Consider the following 24,662-nt stretch of genomic DNA (forward strand, 5'->3'; position numbering starts at 1 on the left):
TGGCGTGGCAGATATTTTACTTACGATGGCGAATCTCATGTATAAGGATGGTCAATCTGATGTATGAGGGTGGTTGCCCTGTTGAAGGGAAAGAAGTCGGAAGAACAGTGCTCGACAAAGTGCAACAAACATATGATACTGAGTTAGTTGCCAAACACTTTGCCTATGATGATGAAAAGTGCCTTGTTGAAGGAAAAGGTGTCGGAAGAAAAGTGGTTGACAGAGTGCAAAAAACATATGATACTGAGTTAGATGGCAATTTTGCGTACGATGATGAGAAGAGATTGTTCACCTTTGGGACACTCCGTGGAAAAAAGTTGGAGTGCCTACGATATTAAAAAGAGACTGTTCACCATTGGCACACTCCGTGGAAAGAATTTGGAGTTTACAGTTATTTTGAATGACGTCACTTCAGCTAGGTAAAATGTGATAAATTGTTATAACTTGTTTTGAATGATTTAAAGCAAAAAATGTAACTTATTATATATGGAGTATTATCTCATGTATAAGAATGGTCAATCTCACGTGTGAGGATGGCTGCCTTGTTGAAGGGAAAAGTGTCGAAAGAAAAGTGCTCGACAAAGTGCAAGAAACATATGATACTGAATTGGATGGCAAACATTTTGCATACGATAATTTAAAGAAACTGTTCACCATTGGGACACTTCGTGGAAAGATAAATTTAGGCTAAACCAGATTCGCCAAAGAAAATATGCGTCCTTATGTCTAGACACGGCATTAGGATCAAAGGTCTTCGGTTTTAATCGGCTTTTAACAGGCCTAGAAAGTGGTACTGAGTTGTTTGGCAAACATTTCTCTAACAATGGCGAATCTCATGTATAAGAATGGTCAATCTCGTGTATGAGGATGGCTCCCTTGTTAAAGGAAAAGGTGTCGGAAGAAAAGTGCTTGACGGAGTGTAAGAAACATATGATACAGAGTTGGATGGTAAACATTTTGCAGAGGATGATAAAAAGAAATTGTTCACCATTGGGACTCTATGTGGAAAGACCAATTTTAGCTAAACCAGATTCGCCAAAGGAAAAATGTGTCCCTATGCCTAGACACGGCATTGGGATCAAAGGTCTTATGTTTTAATTAGCTTTTAACAGGCCTAGGTAGTGGTACTGAGCGGCGTGGCAGATATTTCTCTTACGATGGCGAATCTCATGTATAAGAATGGTCAATCTGATGTATGAGGGTGGTTACCTTGTTTAATGGAAAGGAGTCGGAAGAATGATATCATGTACAAAATTATGAGCTTTTTTAATAGGCGAATAAATGTGATTGTTGTCTGTACAGTGCTTGACAAAGTGCAAGAAACATATGATACTGAGTTAGATGCCAAACACTTTGCCTACGATGATGAAAAGTGCCCTGTTGAAGGGAAAGGTGTCGGAAGAAAAATGGTTGAAAGAGTGTAAAAAACATGTGATACTGAGTTAGATGGAAAACATTTTACCTGCAATGATGAGAAGAGACTATTCACCTTTGGGACACTCCGTGGAAAGAAGTCGGAGTGCCTATGATGTTGAAAAGAGATTGTTCACCATTGGCACACTCCGTGGAAAGAATTCGGAGTCTACAATGATTCTGAATGACGTCACTTCAGCTAGGTGAAATGTGATAAATTGTTATAACTTTTTCGAATGATTTAAAGCAAAAAATGTAACTTATTATATATGGAGTATTATCTAATTTTGTTACATGTTAATATTGTTTGCAAAGTGTATAAAGTATATATGTATTTCAATTATTAGAGCATTTTAAAATTACACTCGTTAATTAGAAACAATTTGGTATTTAGGTATCATAATTAGAAACAAATTGGTATTTAAAATCATTGTGAAGTTAATAAATGGAGATGGAGATAGTACTTATTAAATTAAAACTCTATGTTGCTATATTCTATATTTATTACATTGGAAAACCTGTAGTTAAAAATCCATAAACCTTTTAATCAGTTTAACTTTAATTATACATTTTTTTTTTAATTTCAAATGTTACATTTTGATGTGTACAATAGAAATTATAAAGGATTTTAAAAGGTATGCTTTCAAACAGACATACCTTGCCCGATGTATGTAAGACCAACTGTAAATATCACTTTGTTGTGATGATCAAAAGCATATGCAATAATACAGTGTATAGTGTGATCTTTCATTATGAATCCCCATTATTTATATAAGTATGCAATACAAATAACATTGTACCGATAACATTAAACAACAACTTAAATATCTAATGCTAAATTATTTGCGAATACTTCAAAATATCAAAAGATACTACATTTCTAATTGAGTTCAAGTGATACCCTTCAGGTGGTTTGGTGGTATATACCACAACATCTTCAGCCTTTTTAGCATGAGATAGAGCCACATACAACTGACCATGAGAGAAACATGGCCGAGGAAGATATATTGATACTTGATTCAATGTCTGCTCTTGTGATTGAATAATTGTCATGGTAAAACATAGTTTGATTGGAAATTGTTTCCTTTCAAAAGCAAAGGGATAGCTGTTATTTGCTGGAGGGCGTAGATTTGCCCGATGCACAAAAACAGTTGTACCCTTGTATTGTCCAACAGAAATTTCACAGACAATAATGTTGAGTAGAAAAGTTTTACAAATCAGTCTTGTACCATTACAAAGTCCTTCAGAAGGCATTATGTTGAGTAACAAAATTACTGGACAATCCTTCTTAAGGACAAGCTCATGGGGACTCATTCCTCCTGGACAAAGTTTATTTATAAACTCTATCGGATAAATATTGCATGTATCATTGAGCATTACATCAAAACTTTTATAAGTCATTGTTTCTCCTGGAAACTGATCAATTAAAACTGAATTCACTAAATCCACATCATCATTCATCGGAGTTAAAATTGCCCTATCTGCAAAGATATCTGATGTTATTGTTCCTTTCTCAACTTCTGGAAATGTTGCATTTATAATCTCCAAAATGGGATATTTTTCCATGACCAAGTGTCGAATCATTCCATCAGGCAGTTTTATATAATCACACTCATTTGTTTGTAATTCACCATTGCTAAGAGATAACAAAAATGAACAGAATGTAGGGTCTTCACGAGCTCGCTGGTTTTCTGTTAGTTTAAATCTTTTCAGACATGTCCAGATATATGAAGTCACTATGCTTGCTTCAACAACCTATCTTAAGGACTTATGAGGTACAACTGGTAAAACATGTCTAAAATCTCCGCCAAGAATAACGAGCTTACCACCAAAAAGTGTTGTATTTTCACATATATCATGTAGCAGCAAATCAAGGGCCTGAAAATTTGCCTTGTTGGCCATAGAAGCCTCATCCCAGATAATCAAAGTCGTCTCTTTTATTAACTGTGCTAAACTACCTTGTTTTGGCACATGACATGTGAAAGAGTTCTCATGATCAACTGGTATTTTAAATCTTGAATGAGCTGTTCTCCCTGAAGGAAGATTTGATGCTGCTATTCCAGATGTTGCAGTTGGAAATACAATTTTATTCATCATACGAATTTCTGCAAATAAACAATTGTATAAACAGGTCTTCCCTGTGCCACCTGGTCCATCAATGAAAAAAGCACCTCCTTTTCCTTCATGTATGTGTTTCATTATGGAATCAAATGCTTTGAATAGAGCTGCATTCAAACGTTCTTTTGTATTTATGAATTCTTGAGGAATAGCTGCATTTAGGGCATCTGCTATATCTCTTGTTTTTCTGAAATCATCACCAACAGTATAGCTTAGATGATCTAGCCCAAAACTTTTTGAGTGATTTTCCCATTGATTCAAGATGTTGTTCTAACAAACTAATAGTCAGCTGCTTGATTTTTTCGGTACAACCCTTAAATTTATACCTGAAATCTTCTGACAATGCTGTGTAATATTTATCCCATAAAGCAGATGGATCACTTGGTTGATAGAAAATCAGAACTGTTGCAAAAAATCGTCTCAAAGCATTTGGTAACTGTACTTTTGCAGCTTCGGCTAAGCATATAGATGCAGCACCATCATCTTCTAAAAGACCAAGTCGTTTGGTAGTTTCTTGAAATGTAGCACAGACATAATTATCAACCGTGCGTATGTCTAAAAAAGATTTTGAATTTCTGATGTTAAGCAGTAAAAGTCGGAGGAAATAACGTTCACTTTCAGCAGGTATGACAAATGTTATCCTCCCAACAATAATGAGTGTTGTTTTCCTTTGAACCCACTCTTTTGTAATTGCATCCCATCTGTAGTGCTCTGGGAATTCACCATATAAAAGATTGGTGCCACCATTAATTGTTGCATTCATTGTGAAATATTTTGTCAATGGTGTTCGTGAGCGCTTTGGATCTTTCATTACCCGTGTGAGATTTTCATGTGGTCTTACAGCAATGGATTGCATGTTTAGTAGGTGTACATACAGGCAACGACATGACGGGAGGATAGATTTTATACAAATCAAACCCAAATATTCGCTATACTCCTACACATGGGGATACCCACCTGACAATTTGAAATCGTTCAATTCCAGTGATATATTTGAAATTATACAAAACAGAACCAAATAATGCAAATTGAATAATCAATACCAACCTGCCAGATTGAAATTGTTCAATTTCATCAACTTTATTATCATCTGTGGCAAATATCTTGAATGAGATTCGATCATGCCCTTTGTAAACGTACTTGTACAGACATTTGACTGCTTTGATAGTTAAGCATACCTCAAAGTTTATATAACAGTCAAACATGAGTAGTAAATACGGATTGTAAGGTAAACCCATTGGTTATCTAGCTCAGCTTGTCTAATTTTCACTTTTTCACCTGTTTGTCTTCTTCTATATACAGTGTATCCATCTTTGTTGTTTGCTGTTTCTGCTATATAGTCTTTCGGATACCCATTTTTACATACTAATTTTCTCTCATCCATTTTCATGCAAGGGCATCTTGGATTCAGCTTGCCGCACGGTCCATGCATCATGTGAGTCATGACAACTTTATGAAGAAGAGGATTATGAAGTGATGGTATTTCAGCAGAAACAAATTTGTCATACTCTGTTGGCCCTCGTATTTTGAATTTAAATTTCAGTATTATTAAGAAATGTGCATGTGGTAATCCTCTCTTTTGAAACTCAACAACGTAAATCATTGCTGCTACTTCACCGAAGACTTTTTCCTTCATAATCTGTTTTTTAGCGCCAATAGTTTAGCACGGAATATCCGAGCTACTATATCTGGTCTATCTTGTGCTTTCTCTCCAGGTTGTAGTTCAACCTTTATTTCTGGCCAGTTCGCATTGCATGTCATGGTAATAAAAAGATCCGGATTGCCATACCTCTGAACTAATGCCATAGCATTTATACCGGCATTTAAGATCTCTAGGACAGCCGATGAACGATGGAGGCAAAACAACAAGATGTCCAATTTTTGAAGCATCTGTTTCTCCACTCGTCACACTATCAAGAATACCTTGATAAAGATCAGCTCTTATTATATCTTGATTGTTTCTTAGGTAATCGAGCCTTATATTTTCTATCTTGACATACATGTCGACAACAAACTGTTGAAAGCATATTCCAACTCTTAGGAGCATATTGTGCGGCCTAATTTGTAATTTGTAAGCATAGTATTCTCTTGGAGAGATATATTTATCGGCTTTTGTTCAGTGTTTAACAGCACCTACATTTTACAGAAAGAAAAAGTTACTACTCAGAATGCACATCACAATAAATGTTTAAAAATTTAATATATGTGTGTAACATAAACTTACGTGATGCTTCTTCATCCAAAAAATTTTGTACGGTATGAACTGCACATGAATGTATAGGATCTAGAACCTGATGTGTTTGATTCTTCCCAATAGCAATCCGTTTCTTAAGATTTTGGGTCCATCCACATTCACCATGGGGGAATAACAGTGGATATTGTAGTGGGTCATAGCACCCGTAGTAGTGACAAATCCGATGAGTTTGAGCAGACTTTCCATACACAAGAATATGCGAAGTGCTGATTTGATTAGGAGACGCACCATCTGGCCACACCACAACAACTTCATCTGACAAAGGTGCATTGTAAACACGCTGATCCAAAACTGTACTCTGACTTAAGACTATTCGCGTGTTTTCATCTATCTCTATTTCCCTCAACGATCTGAAAAATCTCACATAAGGATTTCTCTCAGTAATCTTCATTAGTATACGAATAATATCTTCCCGTACTTCTGGAAAACATTAAACTCGATTTTGAACTTCGTGTTGGCCATCATAAAAATAGAGTTGTAGGTATTTAGGATTATTATCATTAGGCAATAGATCTGGAACACAGTGATATATTTGCCCATGCATTTTGAATACATAAATCCCTTTGTGTTGTTGACTCAGTTTTGCTGCAAATAGAACTAAAAGCAAAAAGGTTGTTATACATTCGGCTATATTGTTTGAAATGTTTAGCATCTTCTTCTTGTGATATAAATAAGCGGCATAACTCATCAGGAAATTCATTAGCTGCAATCACAACCTCTCCATTGTAACAACAAAAGTGTGGAGTTTCATACGTGAATTTCTTTGCAGTACAATGCAAACAATAGTGTGCATTCCCGAGCATAAGAGGACCTTCTGGTAGAGTTTTCCCTACGATAGCAAGAGGTATAACTATCAATTACAAAAAAAAAAAAAAAAAAAAAAAAAAAAAAAAAAAAAACAATTAATAATATGTCCATATAATAAGTATCACTTGTGTTGAAATGTTAAGTAAACTGGTTTAAATAATCACAGTCTAAAATTATAATACCTACCTTCATCAACCCTACACGAGAAATGATTATGTATTAATAAAAACAGCTTCATACTGTAGTCTTTCACATTTTCAGTAGTTCAGTGAATACCTTGGCATATTAGCAGTTGAAGTTTGTTCAAAAAAACGTTTACGTTTACTTTTACGTTGATGACATGTATGTGAAGAACTCCCCACTTTATCTGGTAATTCATAACAACTAAAATTAATAACAATATACTGAAACAATAAACATATTATATGATATTAAACACGTAATGCACAAAGATACTTAATAATTAGGGAAAAAATGATTGTCAAAAACTAAGCAGATCTAATGATAAAATGTTGCAAAAAACGATAATCTGGATATGTAGGAAAGTAGGTTTTAGGAGTTTCCGCCATTGGAGAATTCGCCATCTTCTTCTTCACCGTTCTTCTACTTTTTCTTTCTCTCTACTCTTAAACAACTTGTTCCCATTCAAAACCACATCCTACAAAAGGTTTAACCATATAATATTTTGTGGGCTTTATTTTGAACATTTACGTTAGGCTACTTGTTCTATTAGGATTTTGATACCATTTTAAAGAGGTAAATATACTTTGGAGTTTGTACAAGCTGGACATAAGTAAATTAATAATATGTGCATATAATAAGTATCATCTGTGTTGACACGTTAAGTAAACTGGCTTAAATAATCACAGTCTAAGATTATAATACTTACCTTCTGTACGGGTTTTTTTACAACATTTTTCATCAACCCTACACGAGAAATGATAATGTATTAATAAAAATAGCTTCATTCTGTAGTCTTTCACATTTTCAGTAGTTCAGTGAATACCTTGGCAAATTAGCAGTTGAAGTTTGTTCAAAAAAACGTTTACGTTTGCTTTTACGTTGATGACATGTATGAGAAGAACTCCCCACTTTATCTGATAATTCATAACAATTAATATTAATAACAATATACTGAAACAATAAACGTATTATATGATATTAAACACGTAATGCACAAAGATACTTAATAATTAGGGAAAAAATGATTGTCAAAAACTAAGCAGATCTAATGATAAAATGTTGCAAAAAACGATAATTTGGAGATGTAGGAAAGTAGGTTTTAGGAGATTCCGCCATTGGAGAATTCGCCATCTTCTTCTTCACCGTTCTTCTACTCTTTCTCTCTCTCTACTCTTAAGAAACTTGTTCCCATTCAAAACCACACCGTACAAAAGGTTTAACCATATAATATTTCGTGGGCTTTATTTTGAGCATTTATGTTAGGCTACTTGTTCTATTAGGATTTTGATACTATTTTAAAGAGGTAAATATATTTTGAAGTTTGTACAAGCTGGACATAAATAAATTGAGAATGATGTAAATTATTGTATCGAAATATAATAGACATAATTACCTGTAGTACTCCCACTGTATGTCCGAGATCTACGCGAACGATGTTCAAGCTTCCTACGTTTACTGGAATTGTATCTGTGAATAATAAAGTATACATATAAATAACAAATAATCTACAACATAAGGCAGACAAACATAGAGACTTACGGTGCTTCTCATTCTTGTATAGACACCTGCAAAGAATTACCAGTTCGTGCACCCCTCTATTTCAGTATTCAAAGACACTTCTGAATTACGCGTCATTCTATGTATATTATCTGAGTACCTCGATTGAACTTCTAAATCACCAGTTCTAAAATATGAATTCTAAATGCATGGAATCTAACTCAGGCAACATTAACTGCAGCTGCACACACATCATACACCCCTTATCTGAATTGGAATTGATAAGCTAAATAAGAGGGGGGGGGGGGGAAATTGCAATTTGTGTAAATAAGAAAACAAAAGATGTGTTTACAGATTGTTGAAATAGCTTAACTTCTATATTATCCAATATTAACAAAGCAGTAGGAACTCTAGCGAAACCTCTTGTAATTAATATCAAACTGGAGACTCACCCTTTTAACATCAAAAGTTTAACAAACATTAATCAATTTATTCCAGAATCTTCACGACATTCACTCCAATTAATGGTGGTAATGGAAATAGGCTTGTATATAAATATGCTATGAGAAAAACATATATTCTACTTACTTTAAACTTGATTTGCTTAACCTACAGTTACTTATGAGGAAGAATATGTTTTTCTTATGAAATTTGCTCAACCTAAAGTTAGTTATAAAAAAAGTAAACTTTGAAAACGAACGTTCGTACAATGTTAAAGAATAATTAATTAATGATAATAAATAAATACAAAAATTAAAGCAACTAAGCTCGTACACCTTCAAAATAGCATTGTAGAGTTTTGTCTCATTACTCTCTCTTACAAAGGTTATTTATGAAACATATGTCCACACATTAGCACTCGTTGTTAAGGAATGCAACATCATTACAGAGTTACATATTATTAACCATCTTAATACACGTGAAATTTTGGATTATTGTATATTTGCTTAGTACATTTTTTTAACAAAAGTTTAAATAAAAAAAAATAATGTAGAAGATTATATATTCTATTATAATAAAATAAAAAACAACCAACGGTTAAATGAAAAAAATTAAGCAGGAGTATACCCCTTATAATGAGGAAAAGACCAATTGCAAATTAAAAGGAGACGGCTAAGCAAAAGTATATTCAAATGTAAAAGGATTCAACAATAAAAGAGCATATAATAAAAAAAAAAAAACAAAAGGTATATTAATAATTTTGATATTTGGGTTCAATTCATAATTTTGTTGTCCTTGTTATTTTGCAATAAAGATGAGCACTTAATTTATTAGCGAGAGTACAAAACAACGATGAAAGAACGAAGAATAATTCGGGAAATTAAATTAAGACAAATGATAAAAAGATAGCACAACTAAATATATTGATTTTCATTAGGAAAACCATAAAACACGACGATAACAAAATTCTTTTAATAATAATGAACAAAGAGAAAACAAATCTAAATCTTCTATTAACAAAAACAGACAAAATATCTATTTCAATCCAACTACATATTTGTCAAAACAAAAGTATTCATTAATATCATACTTATCATTCAATAAACATTTACAAATTTGGGATAAAACGTATAATTAGATATTCACTTCCACATTTTTTACAAAACTTGCACCCTAGGTAATTTCATACTTAAATCTAACTAACATTATCAAAACCCCCCTAAACCATTACCGAAACAGTTAACTCTTAGTTTCCTATATATAACATTCAAAATACATAGTACATTTATTCTGTGAAATCTAAATTCTGAACCTCTACTATATTGTACACTACAACTACATACTACTTATCCAAAACAGTTCACTGTCACCTATAAATTGCCTTCTTGTTATACCTCATCAACACCAATTCCAATTTCTCCTTTTCTTTCTTCTTATCCTCTTTTAATCTTCTAAAATGTGAACTACCTTCAATTGTGACCTGCTCCACCCAATTTAGGAATCTAACAAGGTTGTTCACTACAATAGGTGCTTCATCAATTGCATTTTGCACACCTTTTGCTGCAGTCTTCAACACCAAATCAACCTCAGCCTTCTTTAGTAAAATATCTTTCTCCATCACCAAAATACCTAATTTCAGCACCTCCATGATACGTTTATGAACTCGACAAAAGCTTTTATATCGCAATTGCTATCTCAAGTTCATCTGCATTCTCCATTTCTATATATTACGAACAAATACATACACAAGGGTTCCTACAATGTACAAAAAATTAAAGTTAAATCATTATTAAACCTAACTACTTATTTTAAAAGGGGAACTCATACATATAATAATACAATAAAAGGAATTTTTTGTCATTTTAAAATACCTATATAGTCTGTTTCAATATATCTATATAAATGGACAATTCAAATTAAAGCCCAGTTTTTCCTTTTAAACATTTAGCATAACCCACTGAATCTTCTTTTTAACATAATTTAAACCAAATCATATTAAAAACAACACCAACCTTCTTTAAAACCTTTCAAAGTACACACTCAGTTTTTAAAATCTATAAACCAATCAATAAAACAATTTTTATTTTCTATTAAGCTATTTTATTCTAACACCTTCCCCATTTTCTTCTAACACCTTTCCCTCTTTCTTAATATGTTAATTTTTGGAACACATACTTGAAAAGACCAATTAGAACCAGATACTGCTAATGAAGGTATTTACAACTCAAACAGGAAATGGATTAACCGGACATTCGAACGGATGTAATACCAATTAAGACTGAATCAGATCTAGCAAAAAAAAAAAATATATCCCTATATCTAGACACATCGATCAAATCTAAAATAAATACATTCAACTGCCTAGTTGTATTCATTACAATGGAAAATAATATTTGAAAATTTTGGGTTATTTTTAAAATAAATGTAATAGGTAATTTTTAATTGTCTTTCTAAACAAAAGATCAAATTTTAAAATGTAATAGGTAGTTATTTGGAGGTTATCACCCTAAAAATCTTAAAATCCATTAAATTCCAGATAATCACTTCAAAATCAATGTCACTACTGCATAACCCTGACACTAAAGCAAAATAACATCAACATTCAAATCTGCCAAAACTACCAACGGAATTCAGGATTCTAAAATATCGGATGGAGAACTGCAGGAAAAGAGGAAATCAGAGCATGAATACAACAGTCAGATTAACTCGTTTCTAGTTTCTTATAAAATAATTGCAAGCAACGTATTCTAAGACAGATACAAATTAAAGCACAAGTACACAAACCATTCACATCATTGTCAATTAGTCGCAACACATTCTCAAATAATTCTAGATTCTTCAACCCTAAAATGATTCGATCAACTCTAAATCCTCCATAACTGATCAACCTACAATGCAAGCACAATTTGTAATAAAAACCTAATGCTTAAATTCCATTAGCTGATCCAAAACCAAAGAGATATGAACATCTAAAACCCAAAACATAGTGTCACCCAAATTATATGTAATGGTACCTCAATCTTATTTATCATTTCATCTGCTAACAGAATATCAATCTACCTGCTAGGGCCTACCTTCAACTCCATTCATATTAATCACTAACAAAACCTTTATACAGTTAATTGACTATACTCTAGCCTATAGTACACACATATTCGGAACACCAGCAGCAATATGGCAGCATAAGTATAAATAATAGAATCAAGTGTAATCAACAGCCTTACTATAATGCTAACAAGATATCAATCTTATTTATAGGCTCATCCAAAACCAAAGAGATATGACGTCTAGAACCCAAAACATAGTGTCACTCAAATTATATGTAATGGTACCTCAATCTTATTTATCATTTCATCTACTAACAGAATATCAATCTACCTACTTAGGTCTATCTACAACTCCATATATATTAATCACTGACAGAGCCTTTATACAATTAATTGTCTATATTCTAGCCTATAGTATACACGTAATCGAAACACCAGTAGCAATATGGTAGTATAAGTATAAATAATAGAATCAAGTGTAATCAACAGCCTTACTATAATGCAGATAGGAGGAAAGAAGATCAATTTAACCTAAGTAATTTTAAAACAATTAGAAACATAACAAAAGCTAACTTGTTTGAAAAATGATCTTCATAGGTTCCCAACTCCCAAAAATTAACAATTGCAAACCAAACATTCACATTCACATATTCCTGATGTCCAACAAATCTATCAAACTCACTACGAATATTTAAATCCGGCGTCAATTCATTAGACTCATCTAATTGCTTGCTCTCCGAATCATGTACTTATGGGAACCCAATATTAACAAATGCCAACCGTTTAATAACAATGACTGAAACCAAACACTCATTAAGTTTTACTGTCCAACCAAGCCATAATCTATAATCTATCTAATTGTAGCAAGGTTTCAGAAGTTAAAAAAAAAACCCCTCCTTAGTTCAATCAGTCCAAATGTTTTCCAAAAATTACACACACAACTTACAAATGCCAAATATCAGCTTTAAAGCAAAGAGTAAAGCAAAACACTCACACTCCTGATGTACAACCTATCTACAAATCCCACTGTAGATAATTAGTTATAACATCAAATCATTAGTTAAAACATCAAATCATTAGCAACACCAACAAATGCCAACCCTTATAACAGCAGCGAAGGAAAAAAAATTAACACTCAGATAATTCCAACTGTACAACCAAACTATCACGATGTTATTGAGAATGAATAATATCATCCTTGATTCTATAGACTCATCTACTTGCAGCCAAGATACACAAAGTTCATGAAAACAATCCTCAATAGATCAATCGACCCCAACATCCAGTGTTTTGTAGCCTCGTTAAATTATAGCCAAATTACACAATGTAAACACTCTTCAATAGCTCAATAGATACCAACATTCAACAATTCTATAACCTCATAACTTCCCTACGACTTAATAACTGATACTTGCAGTGTGCTTCTTTTTTTCTTATATCCCTTATCACGAAATTACTACATAGAAAAAGAATATTAATTTCAACCATATTCAAAAAACAACCTAAATAGAAAAAAGATACTACTTTCAACCATATTCAATTAATATATATATGTATGTATATACATATCATATAACACCAGTTCTTTTTAAACATACATAAAAGCAAGACACAAGTACTCTAAAACCAAAATCGAAACATAAAGTCAAACCATATTACTTCAAACATACCAAAATACAATCTCAAAAAACTAATAAACAAAATCCATCTATGCACACTAACCTGAATGAAACTAATCAAATATCTTTTATATAATCTTCAAAACTATAAATGTGAATCATGTCCTTTATTCCCATTTTAAAATTATTATTACAAGTGTAAGGAACAACAATGTTACAGTACACATGTTTTAAAATTTAACTTAAACCGTTGTTGAACCTCTATTCCTCAAAATTAGCTCAACCAAATGCAAAAAAAAAAACGCCCTTAATATGAAAGAACTTATCAAATGTGAATTAAAAACTAATACCTTCACAGAAGATACACCCAACTCACTAATACCCTCACCAAAGACAAAGTGTTCAACTGCATGCAACAAAGAACATAATTAAAAATATAAAACAATTCGATACGAAATCACCTGATTTTCCCCTAATCCCAAAAAAATAAAACAATTCAATACAAAATCACCTGATTTGTAAATCCAGAATTAGAAGCTCACTAACACCTTCACCAAAGGCAAACCGTTTAACTGCATGCAACACAGAACATAATTAACACAACCGATTTTCACCTAATCCCAAAAAAAATAAAACAATTCGATACGAAATCACTTGATTTGACAATCCAGGATTAGAAGCTCACTAACACCTTCACCAAAGGCAAAGCGTTCAACTGCATGCAACAAAGAACATCATCATCAGAACCTATTTAAAACTAAACCCCAAAAAAAAAAAAAAAAAAAAAAAAAAAATCGACACTAAATCACCTCTTTTGAGAATTCAGAATTAGCATCTCACTAACACCTTCACCAAAGGCAACATATAAACCCCAAAAATTAAACATATCTTCACCGAATGACCTCATTTGGAAATCCAAAATTAGTACCTTCACAGCAAATACGACACCCAGCTCACTAAAACCTTCACCAAAGGCAAAACATTCAAGTGCATGCAACAAAGAGCATAATTACCAAAACAGATTTTAAAATAAAAATAAATTATCTATAAACAACAGCAAGAATCATTTAAAGCTCCACTTACACAAAATCATTTTTATTCTAAACAAAATTACAAATGAACAGAGAAACAATCGAAAACAGTATAACTCAAAAACTAAATAGTTAAAATCAAACAGAAACTTAACAAACCCCCCCCCCCCCCAACAATTATCTATAAATTTATAAACAACAGCAAAAATCATTTAAAGCTCCACTTACACAAAATCATTTTTATTTTAAACAAAATTACAAATGAACAGAAAAAACAATCGAAATCAGTATAACTCAAAAACTAAATAGTTAAACTCAAACAAAAATTAAACAAACCCCCCCCCCCCCGAAAAACCCCAGACAAAATAAATAACCTTAATTACCTAATATATAAACTTCAATGGAGAACACACGAACAAAAAAGAAAAAGCAAGAACAAAGTGAAGAACATAAATGAAATAATTAATTAAGGAAAAAAAACGAAGAGAGATAAAACCCATAAACAAAATAATAAAACTCAATCAGAAATTCAGCGAAACCCAAAAAAAATAAAAATCTACACTTCATCACCTCAATCAAGCTTCAATGGCGAACAGACAAACAAAATGGAAAGAACAAAGAAAGAGTGAAGAACATAAATGGAACGAAGATAGAGAAAATGGGAAACAGCAAAGAAAAAGTGACGAAGAGAGAGACAAAAGGGGAAAAAAAAGGGGCAAAATCAGGAAAAAATGGCAACACCGCAAATAACTAAAAACAGCGAGGGTATAAGCGTCCGCACACTGGCCTACTGTTCATAAGGGCCTGCTGTTCATACGGGAAGTTAGGTGAACTTCTCACTTTTTAAGAGTTGTAGATATATTGTATGTAGTTTCCCTATATGTTACATTTATATAATTTTTTTATTAAAAAAATCGAATAAAGTATATAGCAACATTATTATTCTTAACTACTACCATCGTTAACAGTTATTTGCAACATTTGTCATTTTCGGTTGCTATCTATTATGTGCAACAATTTTTTTCTTTCCACTTTTAGTAACTTTTTGCCAACAAAATGACCATATTACCCTTACTTAAACAACTTAGACATCTAATTAAATCACTAACCTAATTTAACTTTTTACCTAATGAATCTAATTATTGTAATCATTTCCACCAAAAATCATTCATCTTCATCAAAATCATTCATCTCCCTAACCCTTCTTCAATTGAAATCTCTGTTGGAAATTTAGAGTGTGGAAGAAGAGAGCCCTCTCCTTGAATGGAGAGGCTGCGTTTGGAAGCCACAGAAAGTCGCGCCCGCGGCATGGGCGCGGTCAGGCATCTCCAGGAAATTTGGGAAATCTGGGATTTCCCTGTCCGCGCCCTGCGGGCTGAAATGCCGCGCCCGCGGGGCCATTAGGAGCGCCCGCTCCTCTGGAGGAGCGCCCGCTCCTCTGGTGGAGCGCCCGCTCCTACTGGCAGTTGCGGTTTTGTTTATTCTTTTAATTGCGAAATTAAAAGAAAAACGTTAGAATGTTTTGCTCTCTCTGGTTTTTCCTCTCAAAGTTCTTCCATTTTTCTTCACATTTTCATCAAGAAACTTGCAATCTCTTCTTGAAATTCTCTATCAATTAAGTTATTTCATTGAGAATTTAACCATCTTATCACACATCTTTGTGCTAAGTGTGTGGTGTTGTCTATTGTTCTCAAAGTGAGTTTCCGGTCAAAACCCAAGCACCGTGGTGGGGGAAATTATCACTTTCGGAAATTGTATACACGCCTTAGACAAGTATCCGGTAAAGAAGACTCACGTGGTCATTGAATTTCTCATGTTCTTGGTGGTGTTCGGCTTGGAGTAAGGCAAGTTTAAGAAACTTTCACATTAGCGTTACTTTGTTGTAATTTCTGAATTACTTTGTTAATTTAGTGCTTGGTTTGTAATACTACTTGAAGTATTTGGTGTTGTATGTTTCATTGAAACTTACACACATTCTAGGGTTTGTTCCACCAATTCTTTATTTGATTCTTGTTGTGTAGAATCATTGTAAACCCTAACAATCTAAAGTGATAATAGTTTGAACAACATGTCTAGTGTGAAAGAACTTACCACAAACTTTATCAAACTCAAGAAGTTTGACGGTGTGGAATTTCGACGATGGAAGAAGAAGATGTATTTTCTTCTTACATCGTTGAAGGTTGCCTATGTGATTAGCACTCCTAGACCGATTGAACATGAGAATGAAACAATGGAGGATGTGCGTGAGAAATCTAAATGGGATAATGATGACTTTATATGTCGGGGTCATATTCTCAATGGGATGGAGGATGATTTGTTCGATGTGTATCAACATGTCGAGTCTGCTAAGGAGCTATGGGAATCATTGGAGAGTAAGTACATGGCGGAGGATGCCTCAAGCAAGAAATTTCTTGTAAGTAACTTTAATGACTTTAAATTTGTTGATGGTAGATCGATTATGGACCAGTTTCATGAGATACAACGTATTTATAGTAACTTGAAACAACATGGTATCAATGTTGATGAATTATTTGTTGTTTCGAGTATTATTGATAAGCTGCCCAATAGTTGGAAAGATGTTAAGCATGACTTAAAACACAAAAAGGAGGACATATCTTTGTCCAATTTGGCTACTCATCTTCAAATTGAAGAAGGGATAAGAGCCATGGAGAAGGCTAAAGATGGAAATCCTAGCTCTTCCACCATTAATGTGGTGGAGGAAGGCAAATCTAGTGCTTCAACTAGTGGTAAGAGGAAAAAGTTTAATTCCTCTAAGGGCAAGTCCAAGAAACAAAAGGACAACAACAAGTATGCTTGTTGGGAATGCGGTAAGACTGGACACCGCAAGAAGGACTGCTACATTTTCAAGAAGAAAATGGAGAAATCCAAGGATGGTCAAGCTTCTAAGAGCAATGACCAACCCACCAAAGGTAATTTATTACATGAGGTTGAATTTAATTCCGGTATGGATTTAAATGCAACGGATCCTAACATATTTATGGTGCAGGATGATGATTCATGGTGGATGGATTCGGGGGCTTCAAGGCATGTATGCAAGGTGAAGCATTGGTTCAAAACCTTTCACAAGGTGGAGAAGAGCTCTTTATGGGAAACAACTCTACCATCATGGTCCAAGGAAGAGGACAAGTTGAGCTGATGTTTAGTTCGGGCAATAGTATCATCCTTAGGGATGTATTATATGCTCCTAGTATTTCTAGAAATCTTGTATCAGGCCCAACCCTGAATAGACTTGGATATAGACTAGTTTTTGAAGCAGATAGATGTATTATAACTAATGGTAGCACTTTTGTTGGACGTTGTTATTTGTCTCATGGTTTGTTTAAACTCTCTTTAAGAGAGAGGTCTGTAATGTTGGATGATGTTTGTTTTAATGTTGGTAATGACGATAGTATGAATTTGTTTTCTTTATGGCATTCTAGATTAGGTCATGTGAATTACAATAAGTTGTCTTTTATGTCTAAATTAGAACTTATTCCTCCATGTGATATTGCTCTTGATAAATGTACTACTTGCATGCTTAATAAGATCACTAGAACTCCTTTCAAAAAAGTTGAAAGATGTTCTAAGATCTTAGAATTGGTTCATAGTGATTTGTGTGACTTTTATAGCACACCTTCTTTGGGAAATAAAAGATACATAGTTACGTTTATTGATGATTTTTCAAGATTTTGCTATGTGTATCTTTTATATTCCAAAGATGAAGCCTTGGTTAAATTTGATATTTATAAGAAAGAGGTTGAAGTGCAAGTAGAGTCTTTTATTAAGAAATTGAGAACCGATAAGGGAGGAGAGTACTATGATCCTGCTTATTTCCAATCTTTGGGTATTATTCATGAGACTACATCTGGTTATGCACCACAATCAAATGGTGTAGCTGAAAGGAAGAACAGAACTCTTCAAGAAATGGTTAATTCCATGCTATCTTACTCCGGTTTGAGTGAGGGATTTTGGGGTGAAGCTATGTTGACGGCTTGTCACATACTTAACCGTGTTCCCACTAAGGGAAAGGATTCCACTCCTTATGAAATTTGGTATAAAAGGAAACCAAACTTGAAGTATCTCAAGGTTTGGGGTTGTAGGGCAGTCGTTAGAGTGCCCGACAACAAGAAAAGAAAGCTCGGTGAAAGGGGCTTGGAATGCATTTTTATAGGTTATGCTGAGCATAGAAAAACCTATAGGTTCTATGTGATAGAACAAAGTGACTATGTTTCGAAACATTCGATTATTGAGTCACGTAATGCAATTTTTGATGAAAATCGGTTTTCATCAATGAGTAGACCAAAGGATCTACAAGTTAGTACCAAAGGAAAGGAAATTGTTGATTATGATGATCAACATGTTTCTCATGAAGGTTCATCTAATAATGAGGATGAGACTCCTCATGTTAGAAGCCTCTAGATGACTTCATAATTTATTTGGTTGAAGGATCTAGAGATGTCCTTAGTTCCACTACTCCATATTGTTTTAATGTGGATAGTGACCCAAAAACTTATAGCGAGGCAATATCTTCCCAAGATAGTGCATTTTGGAAAGAAGCTATAAATGATGAAATGGATTCCATCATGGGAAATGACACTTGGGTCATAGAGGATTTACCTCCCGGTTGCAAACCACTTGGTTGCAAGTGGATTTTCACTAGGAAAAGGAGGCCTGATGGCTCCATAGTGAAATTTAAAGCCAGATTGGTTATCCAAGGCTTTAGGCAAAAGCATGGTGTTGATTGTTTTGACACCTATGCACCGGTTGCAAGAATAACATCGATAAGGTTGTTAATTGCAATGGCTTCGGTATATAATCTAGTAATCCATCAAATGGATGTCAAAACGGCATTCCTTTATGGAGAACTAGAGGAAGAAGTGTATATGAAACAACCCAAAGGGTTTGTTTTGAAAGGACAGGAAAATAAGGTGTGTAAATTGGTTAAGTCATTGTATGGACTTAAACAAGCACCAAAGCAGTGGCATCGGAAGTTTGATGACACAATTTTGTCTTTTGGATTCAAGGTGAATCAAGCTGATAAGTGTATTTATAGAAAATTTGATGATAAAGGTCATGGTGTCATCATTTGTCTATATGTTGATGATATGCTTATTTTTGGTACAAGTCTACAACAAGTAGAATTGACCAAGGAATTCTTATCCTCGTCTTTTCAGATGAAGGATTTGGGGGAGGCGGATGTCATTTTGGGCATCAAGATAATTAGGGACAATGGAAGGCTTATGTTAAGCCAATCTCATTACATTGAGAAAATGATCAAACGGTTCAATATGTTTGATAAGTGTCCCGTGAATACCCCCATGGAACCTAATGTAAAATTGGTTAAGAATTCGGGGAAAACGGTTTCCCAATTGGAGTATTCAAGGATAATTGGATCCTTGATGTATGCCATGACAAGTACAAGACCAGATATTGCATTGGCTGTGGGAAAACTAAGTAGATTTACTAGTAACCCGGGTGCACAGCATTGGTTTGCAGTTCGGAGGGTCTTGAGGTACCTTAAAGGTACATTGGACTATGGTTTCTCTTATAGTGGATTTCCTTCGGTTTTAGAAGGATATTCAGATGCAAGTTGGATCACTTACAAAGAGGATGACTCTTCTGTAAGTGGTTGGGTGTTTTTGTTTGGGGGAGGTGCCATTTCATGGTCTTCCAAGAAACAAACTTGCATTGCCGATTCCACTATGGCAGCGGAGTTTATAGCTCTTGCCTCAGCTAGTAAGGAAGCTGAGTGGTTGAGAAATCTCATGTTAGAGCTGCCTTTATTGCCTAAGCCAATCTCACCGGTGGCTATTCATTGTGATTCGAATTCAGCTTTAATAAAGGTTTATAGTCAAGTGTATAATGGTAAGTCTCGGCATATTTCACTAAGGCATAGCCTAGTGAAAGAGCTTATCAATGATGGGGTCATAAGTCTTGACTATGTTCCTACGAAAATGAATTTGGCAGATTGCTTTACTAAAGCAATGCCAAGACATTCCATCATATTTGCTTTCACTGGAATGGGTTTATGTCCTATAGCACAAAGTTGTAAAACCCAATCTAACGCTTGAAGAAACATCAAGTCTTAGATTCAATGTGGTTGAATTACAACTTTGTTGTTTGTTAGCAATATTTGATGACCCATATTGCTATGTTACTTGTGATGGTAAGGTAGCGTCAATTCAAAGTTCTCAAAGATTTAGAGTTGAGAAGCTCTAAATGAAAGTGTCTTGTCACAAGGACACACTTACGTATATGAGAACCTACCTATATAAGTTCGAAGTTTAGCCGCTTCAAGAAGTCTATATGGACATATAGACTTTGATGAACTTATGAAAGATACAGACACATGGTTGTATAAAAGTGTCAAGTGATGTTAAATTCGAGTTATCTTATGTGTACTTCACCTTCGAATGGTTGGATATATTCGTGTGATTCAATCCATATGGAAATCACGGAATATGATCATCGTTAAGTGTGTTGTATTAGGTGTCAATTCAATCCGAAGGGACATTGGCATTGATGCATGAGATGTGACTTTTTTGATAGAAGTGGAGAAAGTTTTGAATTACACACTCTAAATGGGGGAGGATTGTTGGAAATTTAGAGTGTGGAAGAAGAGAGCCCTCTCCTTGAATGGAGAGGCCGCGTTTGGAAGCCACAGAAAGCTGCGCCCGCGGCCTTATGAGTCGCGCCCGCGGCATGGGCGAGGCCAGGCATCTCCAGGAAATTTGGGAAATCTGGGATTTCCCTGTCCGCGCCCGCGGGCTGAAATGCCGCGCCCGCGGGGCCATTAGGAGCGCCCGCTCCTATAAGTAGGAGCGCCCGCTCCTCTGGAGGAGCGCCCGCTCCTTCTGGTGGAGCGCCCGCTCCTACTGGCAGTTGCGGTTTTGCTTATTCTTTTAATTGCGAAATTAAAAGAAAAACGTTAGAATGCTTTGCTCTCTCTGGTTTTTCCTCTCAAAGTTCTTCCATTTTTCTTCACATTTTCATCAAGAAACTTGCAATCTCTTCTTGAAATTCTCTATCAATTAAGTTATTTCATTGAGAATTTAACCATCTTATCACACATCTTTGTGCTAAGTGTGTGGTGTTGTCTATTGTATCTCAAAGTGAGTTTCCGGTCAATACCCAAGCACCGTGGTGGGGGAAATTATCACTTTAGGAAAGTGTATACACGCCTTAGACAAGTATCCGGTAAAGAAGACTCACGTGGTCATTGAATTTCTCATGTTCTTGGTGGTGTTCGGCTTGGAGTGAGGCAAGTTTAAGAAACTTTCACATTAGCGTTACTTTGTTGTAATTTCTGAATTACTTTGTTAATTTAGTGCTTGGTTTGTAATACTACTTGAAGTATTTGGTGTTGTATGTTTCATTGAAACTTACACATATTCTAGGGTTTGTTCCACCAATTCTTTATTTGATTCTTGTTGTGTAGAATCATTGTAAACCCTAACAATCTCCAGAATTTAAACCCTAATCCCACATTTTGGTTCATCTTCCCTCTTCTCTCTCCTATTGCAATTTTGGATTTGAGTTCGTCTGGTTCGTGGGTCCGAGTTCGTGGGGTGGTTTTAGGGGTTTCAGATCTGGTTTGTGGGAGTGGCGTGAGTTTCGTGGGGATGGGTTTCAGATCTGGTTAGTGGGGGTGGCGTGAGTTTCGTGGGGTAGTTTTAGGGGTTTCAGATCTGGTTTCGTGGTGGTGGCTTAATTGGGAGTAATTCAATTTGTGGTGGTTTCGATTTAATTGGGTTTCGTGGTGGTTTGCTGGGTTCATATTGGTTTGCTGGGTTCGTGGTGGTTTTGGGTGGGTTCGTGGTGATTTGCTGGGTTTTCTGTGTTCGTGGTGGTTTGCTGTGTTCGTGGGTGGTTTGTTAGGTTTCGGTGGTTTTGGTTGGGTTCGTGGTTGGGTTTCGATGGTGGTTTTGGGTTCTGAGTGTCGGTGGGTTTGGTGGTTCTGGTAGTTGGTGGTGGTTTTGGTGGTGGTTCTGGTTCTGGGTTTCGGTGGTTATGGGTTTTTGTTTAATTGTTTTTTTTAGGTAGGATTAATACTTAATCAAGTGCTTATTTTTTCAATAATCATGTTTTAAAAGTTTTGCCTAGAAGTCCGTGCTACCTCTTTATTGCAAATAAATGTTAATGGAAGTAGTATATTAAAGTGTGAAAAATAGGAAGGGTCACAAAATTCATAATGGTAACGTGACGCCTTCACTTGATCCTAATAATCCTATGATTAAGCTATGAGCTACACGTCCTTCTTTATTTTCCTTAAGCTTGTAAAACAATTTCCAGCCCCTAATTACATTTTTATGATATTTGTCCTTTTGGATAAAATCATGTAACAATCAAATTAATTAAAGCCTGAATAAAAGGGTTTTATAATTTTAAAGAAATAAAAAAAGAAGTCACGACATTTTACACTTTATTCTAAAACCTGAATTTCTGAACTTTACTGTTAAGCAATCAAAGGCAATTTTCTTCTTTTAGAAAAAGAGCATATCTTTCAACAAATATATTTTTTGGCTGCTTTTTTCTTTAAAAGGAACTTAGAAGTGAGCTTCGATTCATTATATTTGTGCAAATCTTAACAGGACGACATACGGAGTATTATTGAAGATTAAAATATATACAGATAAATCTTTTGTTCGGAATTAATAGTCTACTCCTTTTGTTCATATACCTCTAACGACTTTAATGTATTATCATTGTCTTCAATTATTTATTAGTAAGAATTATGAAACTTTAATTAATTAAAATTATTATACTAAAATTAAAAAATTCATAGTAACATATATAGGAAATGTAAATTGTGCAAAAAGCCAACTTGATTGTTATTAAGAGTAATTTGGAATTGAAATTAAGTGAATTAATATACTACTTGTACATATATATTACTTCATATATAAGATTTATACACTTGCATTCTAGAATCTACATGGACAAGATAGAAATTGTCCAACAACTACACATATATCACGAATTTCTTATAAATTATTTCATAATCTTATTGAGTACACGGTTGAGGAAGATGACTAATCTCAAACAAGTGTACATTATATTGACAAAAACATATCTGTATTTTAGTTTAGATTGGAGTGCCAAATGTACAACTATACAATAATTCCTAATATGCTAAAAAGAATGTTAGCTTTCTTTTTAAACCAAGAAACACCAAAACTAATAATTAAATGACCTCATTCCTTAATAGAAAATTCTTATATGAGAGGTATATAACTATATATGGTCTCACTACAATAGAGTGACTTCATTGTATCCTTTAGAGATGGCTTATAATAACTTATTGTGATGAGATCAACATATATAGCTTAGCTTAATTTTAGTATCTATCAATATATGTAGGAATCGGATGTTTTATTATCTTTTAATTTTGGGGCAACTTTTTAAATAGTGTGAGACAATTTAAATGAAAGTATTTTTTTTTAAAAGTTTGCTTTTGCTCTAATTTAGTTGCAATCTCAAATATAATTTAGCATTTATCATTAATAATGTGGTGTTTGATCATAAAATTTAGGTTTCTTTTGGCAAGACAATAGGGTATCAACTTGTTTTCTTCAACGAAAGTAGCAAGCTTTTACATGCTAAGAGATCAAAAGCTAGTACAATGACTTTATCTCTATTATTTCCTCCTCTTTTTTTTTTAATCTTTTGCCAAGTTTAAAAAATGCATGTATCATTAAAATATTTAGATTAAAATGTCTTGATCGCTTGGTGCAACTTATGATTGAATTGGATATTGGAGTGTAAGGTTATTAACAAACTAATTTGTGTCGCAATTAGTTAGTTAATAAGCTAAATCTTAAGTACGTAGGGTCAATTAAGGAAGTACAAATAATAAATTAACAATAATTGTTGATTTATTTGTCGGTAGGAAATAAGATGTATGACTCAATTGTCAATTTCACTAAATGGTTTGGGAGGAGAAAAATCAAATGTAAAATGCCTAAAAAATTTCATTAGTGTTATATAATATATGTATTTAGTGGATTTCCATTATACCCTTATGATTATTCTAGGATATTCTAGATATACTAGACTTATTTTTCTACAAGGAAACCCTAATTGTATCACATGTATATATACATATGTATACCCACATCATTCAATAATAAGAATATCGATCTATTTTCTCCCCCACTTTTCCTCTTTCTCTTTAATTTCATAACATGTTATCAGCACCAAGCCCTTGATGAAAGAGCGACTACTAACAGAGAAACGATGAATCAATCAGACT

At 34.0% G+C, this 24,662-nt stretch overlaps 3 protein-coding genes across 3 annotated transcripts; all 3 read right to left on the reverse strand.

Annotated features, from left to right (window-relative positions):
- Window positions 1-2,247: 2,247 nt before the first annotated feature.
- Window positions 2,248-4,387, reverse strand: LOC110734583. The gene is made up of 3 exons (XM_021914749.1): window positions 3,858-4,387; window positions 3,240-3,718; window positions 2,248-3,104 (listed from the first exon to the last, which is right to left on the reverse strand). The coding sequence occupies exons 1-3, from the start codon at window positions 4,385-4,387 to the stop codon at window positions 2,248-2,250; spliced, it is 1,866 nt and encodes a 621-aa protein (XP_021770441.1).
- Window positions 4,388-4,717: 330 nt separating this feature from the next.
- Window positions 4,718-6,176, reverse strand: LOC110734584. Its single transcript, XM_021914750.1, has 4 exons — window positions 5,756-6,176; window positions 5,660-5,664; window positions 5,321-5,545; window positions 4,718-5,170 (listed from the first exon to the last, which is right to left on the reverse strand). The coding sequence occupies exons 1-4, from the start codon at window positions 6,174-6,176 to the stop codon at window positions 4,718-4,720; spliced, it is 1,104 nt and encodes a 367-aa protein (XP_021770442.1).
- LOC110734254 lies at window positions 6,090-13,742 on the reverse strand. The gene is made up of 6 exons (XM_021914335.1): window positions 13,730-13,742; window positions 8,169-8,242; window positions 7,599-7,689; window positions 7,482-7,519; window positions 6,869-6,959; window positions 6,090-6,614 (listed from the first exon to the last, which is right to left on the reverse strand). Exons 4-6 carry the CDS (start codon window positions 7,512-7,514, stop codon window positions 6,286-6,288), a joined length of 453 nt encoding a protein of 150 aa, XP_021770027.1. The 5' UTR covers window positions 7,515-7,519; window positions 7,599-7,689; window positions 8,169-8,242; window positions 13,730-13,742; the 3' UTR covers window positions 6,090-6,285.
- Window positions 13,743-24,662: the final 10,920 nt, after the last annotated feature.

This window comes from Chenopodium quinoa, unplaced genomic scaffold (assembly GCF_001683475.1).
Source record: "Chenopodium quinoa cultivar QQ74 unplaced genomic scaffold, ASM168347v1, whole genome shotgun sequence".
In the NCBI taxonomy this organism is placed as follows: Eukaryota; Viridiplantae; Streptophyta; class Magnoliopsida; order Caryophyllales; family Amaranthaceae; genus Chenopodium; species Chenopodium quinoa.

What these genes read in the sequence shown, in the direction of transcription:
- LOC110734583 (XM_021914749.1), bottom strand. Translation starts at nt 4,387, where the DNA reads ATGCAATCCATTGCTGTAAGACCACATGAAAATCTCACACGGGTAATG. An exon ending in GCATTGTCAGAAGATTTCAG is followed by an intron (nt 3,719 to 3,857) that starts GTATAAATTTAA and finishes TGATGATTTCAG; the next exon opens with AAAAACAAGAGATATAGCAG. An exon ending in AAATACAACACTTTTTGGTG is followed by an intron (nt 3,105 to 3,239) that starts GTAAGCTCGTTA and finishes TTAAACTAACAG; the next exon opens with AAAACCAGCGAGCTCGTGAA.
- LOC110734584 (XM_021914750.1), bottom strand. Translation starts at nt 6,176, where the DNA reads ATGAAGATTACTGAGAGAAATCCTTATGTGAGATTTTTCAGATCGTTG. An exon ending in GCTATGGCATTAGTTCAGAG is followed by an intron (nt 5,171 to 5,320) that starts GTATGGCAATCC and finishes GCTAAAAAACAG; the next exon opens with ATTATGAAGGAAAAAGTCTT.
- LOC110734254 (XM_021914335.1), bottom strand. Translation starts at nt 7,514, where the DNA reads ATGAAAAATGTTGTAAAAAAACCCGTACAGAAG. An exon ending in TAAAAAAACCCGTACAGAAG is followed by an intron (nt 6,960 to 7,481) that starts GTAAGTATTATA and finishes ATGAATTACCAG; the next exon opens with ATAAAGTGGGGAGTTCTTCA. An exon ending in TCAACTGCTAATATGCCAAG is followed by an intron (nt 6,615 to 6,868) that starts GTATTCACTGAA and finishes TTGCTATCGTAG; the next exon opens with GGAAAACTCTACCAGAAGGT.